This window comes from Labrus mixtus, chromosome 21, assembly GCF_963584025.1.
Source record: "Labrus mixtus chromosome 21, fLabMix1.1, whole genome shotgun sequence".
NCBI lineage: Eukaryota > Metazoa > Chordata > Actinopteri > Labriformes > Labridae > Labrus > Labrus mixtus.
The window spans coordinates 21,357,274-21,364,821 of NC_083632.1; the positions used below are offsets into that span (position 1 = coordinate 21,357,274).

At 36.2% G+C, this 7,548-nt stretch overlaps 1 protein-coding gene across 1 annotated transcript; it reads right to left on the reverse strand.

Annotated features, from left to right (window-relative positions):
* Nucleotides 1–849: 849 nt before the first annotated feature.
* tmem130 (transmembrane protein 130) lies at nucleotides 850–5,834 on the reverse strand. The gene is made up of 8 exons (XM_061028108.1): nucleotides 5,750–5,834; nucleotides 5,596–5,678; nucleotides 5,347–5,518; nucleotides 5,113–5,258; nucleotides 4,666–4,750; nucleotides 4,010–4,212; nucleotides 2,505–2,611; nucleotides 850–1,302 (listed from the first exon to the last, which is right to left on the reverse strand). Exons 1-8 carry the CDS (start codon nucleotides 5,755–5,757, stop codon nucleotides 1,162–1,164), a joined length of 945 nt encoding a protein of 314 aa, XP_060884091.1. The 5' UTR covers nucleotides 5,758–5,834; the 3' UTR covers nucleotides 850–1,161.
* Between the last annotated feature and the right edge of the window lie 1,714 nt (nucleotides 5,835–7,548).

A 7,548-nucleotide genomic window follows, 5' to 3' on the forward strand; every position in this document is an offset into this window, starting at 1 on the left:
CATACATGACAAAAAACAAACAGACAAGGTCAGGACAGCTACGACAAAATACAATAAAAAAAATAAAGACAGCAAAATACTGAGACATGCATGAGTTTCATATGAAAATATATAAATCAGTATGAGCATCTATAAAGAGCTATATGCTGATGTTTTGAGCCATGGTGACTGGTGGTCTTCTATATTCTGAAGAGTATCTTAAGAGATATAGGTATTATCTTTGCTATCATGAATTACATGAACTACATACCTCACTGTGATTTCAGTGAGGTATGTAGAAATTATGACACATGACATATGAATACAAGGGGGTTTGGCTACATATTAAACCCATCCTATGATTTCATTTTTGTAGGAAAATATGCAGCAAATAAGGCGTTGGTACTTGGATTGGCCGGCTCACGGACTCATAGAGTTCACCGATTGGCTCACTTACAAACTCATCAAACTCACTCAAAGACAACAACAGAAAGTTAACCCTTAGTAGTGACTTGATCAGACAGCTAGATATGATAGTATTTGTTATCTTTCAATCTCTAACTATCGTTCAATAACTTTATATTTTGAGTTACACCTCCACTACATATATGTTCATTTTAAAATAAAGGAATGTTTGAACAGGCATCTACAACAAATATGAATTTATCATCAGAACTGACAACAAAATAAAAAAGAAACACATCTAATCATCTTCTGAGCTTTGAAGCAAAGGCTCACATTTCAACATCAATATAAAAACATTAAATTAATGATTGTGACCACATCAATTCACAGCTTGTTTAATAGACAGTCATTGTTTAAACATGAGCTGTGCTTCATTTATTATGAGAACATTTGAATGTCAGACTTTCCTCTTTCACGCATTTATTGATTGCCATCATCTAGTTTCTAGAAAATCACAAGGTGTTTCTCGTTTCAGCTCACTGAACATTAGTGACACAATTAGAGCTTAGACCAGAACATATCCAACTCTGCTGGAGTACTTACATTTCAAATTACATTTGAGGCTATGTGTTGTGCACAAATCATCCATTTGTGTCTACATTTATTTATAATGTGTCTGAATGTGAGATGAGAATTTTATCACTATAATTTTGTATTTTCCTTTGCAAAATACCTACATGATTAACATGCAGCCACAGCATGCTGGAAGACTGACTCTTAAGAGGAGTATTGAGTCCCATACTGCATCAGGAGAGGCTCCTTTTCTTCATTTTTCTCATTGGAGAATTTAAAAAGAATCGTGCTTTGACCCTCGGATTCTTGGTTTTTCAGGAATAAGGCATTACTGGAGACAGCAATCTGCAAAAATGAAACACAGACCCAGACTTTTAAATCAGAATAGTTAAACATACTAACCCATATTATTGTAATGTAGAGATACACTCTACTCACTCACTCACTCACTCACTCACTCACTCACTCCAGATGCACAAGAATGATTTCATTCTAGTCACAGACTGCCTCCTTGTGGTCACAAACTGTATTAAAGTGTGATAACTGGCTCTAAAGGCGAGTTAGCAAATACATCGTTTGTGCTAACAACAAACAACATGAGTTAAACGATAAATGGACTTCACTTATATAGTGGCTGTCTATACTTCTGACCACTCAAGGTGCTTCAAAACTTCTCCAAAACATTAAAAAAAACATTCTCCCTTTCACACACAATCACTAATGTACTGCCATCCAAGGATACTGTACAACCTATAACTCATACACATATTCATACAATGCAGACTGTGTCTTTCAGAGCCATTTGGGGTTCTGTTTCTTGTCCAAGGATACTTTAATATGTAGACCAGAGGGGCTGGGGATCAAATTGCTAAGCTTCCAATAGGAGGGCAATCCACTCTACCGCGGACACATAGCCACCCAGATAATTAACTATCAAACATGTTAAAGCTTCTGAAAAAGAGAGACAACAGGAGTGCTTCTGATATCCCTCAAATGCCGGTGCTCATGGAAGGGAAAACTTAAAAAAGTGGAGGAAAAAAGACCAAAAAACATTGTATAAATAATCCAGGTCCAAGCACTCAGGATGGTTGGAAAAATATAAAAGGCCTTTAATTCATTTGGCTACAAACATAAACACCAACACGTATCGGCTTGTGCCTTCTGAAGAAGATATGCGTTGATGTATTTTAATGTTTGTAGCCCAATGAATTAAAGGCCTTTTATATATTTCCAACCATCCTGAGTGCTTGGACCTGGATTATTTATACAATGTTTTTTGGTCTTACGTTTTCCTCCACTTTTTTTAATGTTAAAGCAGCTGTTTGATCTCTTTGCCCTTTTTATTTCTGTAGGTGTACACATTGTCCAAGTTTGATGCTTCGTATAAGAGGACATGAAAATTAAATTAAATGTGATATTTAATTCAGGTTCATGTGCTCCAATCAGATCTTAGCTGTCACGTCTTCTCACCCTATTAAAACCTGTCTAATAAGGATTTACACTGGATTAAAAATAAGATATTGGAGTTAGAAATAAAATATCTGTACCTGTGATTTGTTTTGATGACGAGGGCGACAGACGATGACAGTGATGAAGGAAAACGTTGCAACAAGTATGGCAGCACATGCCAGGATGAAGAACAGATGGGTGCTATCTGCAAGAAATACAGAGAAATTTTTTTTTTTAACATGCTGTATTTAGAAGTTCTGTTCATTTACTAAAGTACTTCAATTAGAATTATTCAGTAAGTTGATTTCTTTGTTCATGCTAGGAGCGAAGAAATGGAGAAGCATTTATAGGCCTTTTTTGTTTTTGAAACTTGAAAGATGTGGAAAAATTAAGCAGCAGAGGACAAAGTCTACAACGCAAAGATCAAATTTCCAAACTTCCAAACTTTCAGGGGAAATAAATGCAAACCAGCTGACACTAAAAGCAGTTTACCTTCAGTTTGAACATTACAGTATCAAACTGATTCAACACAGCAGTCATGTGCTGAGCCTTGATTCTCTCATTTTCGCCGCCTCCTCTCTGTCTGTGGAACTAATGCAGCTTAAAGGAAAATGTTAAGATTTAGATCTGAAACACCTCATGACCCAGAGACGCCTTTCCACCCAGGGATAGAATCTTTTGAGGAAAGAAAACTACAAAAGTAGATCATTATTGGCATGCGTACACTATAGCAAACTGATGAGTCATAATTTAGTTTATTAGTTTATTTGAATCAGGGACAGTATACACAAAAAAACATTAGTCTCAGAAGAGAAGAGATGCTTTGTACCAGATTTAGCTAACTAGCTAATTTCCATCATTTCCTGATGAAGACTAATTTTTATTTTCATTCATTCGCTGGACAAAAAACATTATTTTTTTCACATTTTATATTTATAATATTAATAGAGATTGGTTCCTTGGATGATAAAAAATAGATATTGAAGATTTTGTCATCAAATATATAGCCCAATTTACAAATTAGCAGCTCAATTGATAAAAGGACATAGAGGAATTTAATTAAATAAATACAAACAGAATCAATTTAACTAAATTCCACATATTTAAAAAAGATAAGGAAATAGAACATTAAGTAAAACCAATCAAGTCATAATATATTTATTTTAGCAAACTGAGATTTGTATGGAGCCCCTTAATAAACAACAAGTAAAATTTTTTTTAAAAATGTCATGCTCACAAGTTAATATCTTGTGCGCTGAAGAGAAGTTTGACAATAACGGAAAAGATAACAACTTGTGCGCACAAGATAATTATCTTTTTCCCCTCATCTAACTTATGTGCACAACACAATATCTTGGCAAACCTCCAAATTATTTTGTGCGTACAAGATTTTTCTTGAAACTTTCCAGGACTTCAGGGGCTCGGTAGTGTGTGTGTGTGTGTGTTTGTGTGTGTGTGTGTGTGTGTGTGTGTGTGTGTGTGTGTGTGTGTGTGTGTGTGTGTGTGTGTGTGTGTGTGTGGGTGTTTGTGTGTGTGTGTGTGTGTGTGTGTGTGTGTGTGTGTGTGTGTGTGTGTGTGTGTGTGTGTGTGCGTGTATCCTCACAGCTTCTCTTGACGTAGATGCTGAAGGAGGTCTGCAGCTTGCTGATGTCATTGCGGACACTGATGTCCAGACAGTGGACACCGGCCGAGGTGAAGGTGTGGTTTAGTCTCAAAGTGTTTTCATACAGCATGGTCAGTGTGCAGCCACCCGACATGTTAGGGTCACAGTTAGGCAGGAAACGCCAGCACACCCACATGGGAGGACTAGATACACACAAATACACATTCATATTCATGCAATCATTTGTACAAGGATGATTATGTTTGGGTTGCTAAACAAAGGTCATAAAATCAAACTTTTCAATTCAGGTTAATGGGAAAAACACCACACAAGTCCAATTTAATTGGATTTCAGGGGAGGTTTAATTTTTATTGTGTTTTGCATTTAACTTTTCACAGCTGTCACTGTGTAACATTATATTTATTGTGTGTTTCACTCCAAAACTAAATTAATTCTTAAGTTGAACATGTAGAGCCGTCCTAGACTCAGTTGAGACCAGGGGGGGGGGGGGGGGGGGCTCCACATGCAAATATTTTTAACTTTGATTCTTCAAACACGTCAAGTTTTAATATGCATCTCTGCTTTTCTTCAGTCAAAATAACTTGCTTTAAATGGAATTAGCAAAAAGTAGAAAAAATTAAATATATATATCCTACCTTCCATCCACATGAACTGCCAAGCTGGTGTTCTGAGACACCTCGTAATCAGGAGGGCCCTTCAGCTCGATGTTTCTAATGGCATCTAAAAAATAATTTCAATAATTACTCATTTAAACACTTTCTAGCCTGATAAAGAAACATAATACAACAACTTACATTCTATTTTCTTTGATTTTTGACATTGAATATGGTGCTTAACAACTTCTGACAGACATTGAAATGCATTAGAATTAGTACATGAGCTTTTAGGGATTTTGTGTCTTTAATATCCAAAAAAAAAAACTATAATAGTGACTCACCCCATTCTTCTATATATTTATTCTGATTAATTTGTTTTGCAGATATACATAATGGAACTTTTGAATTAAAACAATTGGAAGCATTGAAACATCTTGACTCATCTTACAGCAAATAGTTTCCTATGGAAAATATTAAACTACAAACCAAGTACTTGTACATCCATGGAGTAAACGTCAGTGATTTGAGGTGCAGATTTGGTTAAATTTGCTCCCACTTTCAGCCGCAGTGTGTAGTTTCCAGACTCAGGGTAATTATATCGCACCACCGGCTCAGTTCCTTTGATCACCTCTCTATATCACAGACGCAGACATAGATATTTTATATAGAAAGCTGCCTAAAAATTCCATTTATTTTTTGAAATATTAAAAGTCCTCATACCCGTTCCCTAGGTCCCAGGTATAGGTGAACTTTGCCGTGCTGAAATTCATCTGTGGATCGAAGAGTTCAAACATGGTCTCAGTGGGAACATCTGAAGCCAGCTCTCCTGTGTCCCTCACATAGGTGGCGTTTCCTTCCATCTGATAGAAAACCAGCTTCCCAGCGATATTTTCTGCTCAGAATAAAAGACATCCATGAAGTTGTGACAGCTGCATGAATAGAATAAACACAATATGATTGATGACCTACCCAAATCTGTCAAAGGGTCGGTGGTCACTGCCACACCCAAGACGACCAGGGACAGGAGAACCAGGATCCATGTAGCATTTTGTCTGAAAGAATTTTTCCCACAGTTTAAAAATTGATCAAGAAATCTAGATATTTTTTAAAGTGTTGGTTGTACCTTTCCATATCTGCTCTAACGAAGGACCTTAAGTGGTAATAAGGTCGACGTTTAAAGTTTTCTTCTGACTGGCTGTGAGTCTCAGAGTCTGCAGATAAGGGGTGTAAAATCTTGAAATTGTCACCATGCGTTTCAATCATGTGGCTCCATAACAACAATCAGCTTTCAGTAAGAGGCTCCAGCCTGGCTCACATTCCTGTCAGAGAAGTGGGACATCTATCTAAGATGTGGGAAGATTTTTCTATATTTATTCTATGAAAACAACAATATGATTTTATTGGTGAGTTTATTCTGCTACATGAGATAACCACATGGTGGTGCTAACTACTAAAGAATAACATAATCCAGTTATTTAAGGAGCCCAATTACTGGGGATATTTGTTTGTAAATTAGCACCAATATTGATATTATAACACTATGGGCCTTAAAGATAGAATAGAATAGAATAGAACTTTATTTGTCCACAAAGTGGAAAATTGTCTTTGGCTTCACAAGAACAAGACAGAAAAAACATGATGACAAACCTATGTGACAAACAAGACAACATTCAAGCACAGCAGGAAACCAGGAGAGCGCCTGTAGTCCTCGACAACATCACAGTCAGCATGGTTCTTGAATTTAAAATAATAATTTAGTATAATAATAAGCCAGAGTTTTAAGACATTTCATAAAGTTATAGGTTTAAAAACAGTCATTTCATAAAACAATGTGCAGTTAGAGTTGAGGGGGTCGTTTTTTCCTTTTTGAATTTAATAATGTTATTGCATTTGGTACAAATTATTTTTTCTGAACATTTTTTGTGGCTCTGAATCATCGACCTGATGGAAGCACTTTGAACTGGGAGTGCAGTGGGTGAGAAGAGTCACTTGTTATGTCCTGGGCTTTCTTTTTAGTGTTCAGTACATGCCTGTCACAGAGTGGCATCTGTGTACATGACATAGCTTCTATGTCCTTTCATCACTGTTTCCTCCATTCAATGGTGAGCTGCTCACTATTTATTATTTATTTTGTTAAAACATTGCTTGGCCTCAAGCTAGCTTACATAAAAATGATGTGCACAATGTTTGAATTATGGGGAAAGAGAGAACAAGTGTATAATTGGTGTGCTGTATTGGAATATACTCAAAGTTTTTGTATTAGTAGATAAACTGGTACAAAAAAAACTTGGTCCATTTCATCACTAGTCCTTTGTACAGGAGCATTTTTCTCTTGTTGCCTTTAGTGTTAATCCAGCCATGTTTACATTCATATTTATTACAATCTGCCAGAACCAAACAGGTGGGCTACTATATGTTTCCACAATGCTTTCATGTAAACTGTGGCAAACAGAATAAGAAGACTTTATAAATGTGATACCTGTATATTACAGTTTGCAGCTTGTTTGCTACTCTGCTCCCTGCAGATACCCCATGATAGTGTCCTTTCAACTGAAGAGATATATCGCCCCCTTTAGGCCGTGGAAGGAAGTGTTTTACCTAAATGAACTTTTCCTCATAGCTGTGACTTCCCAGTATTGTAAGTGAGTGGAAAGCCCAATGATTTTCGAGGCTTCAATAAGGGTTCATGATGATGATCCTGATGATGGTGATGATGAGGAGGATGGATGAACTAAGATTAGCTTCACCTCGTCCGGGTTCAAAATGTATCGTATCATCAAGACATATGACCCAAGAATGACATAAAATGGTTAGCCTATAGGAATTATTTTTCATTATGTGTTATTTAATTATGATCAAAACAAAATACAAAACTTTTATTTTTAAACTTTTTATTTGAGTATTTTTTTTGTTTAGTATTCT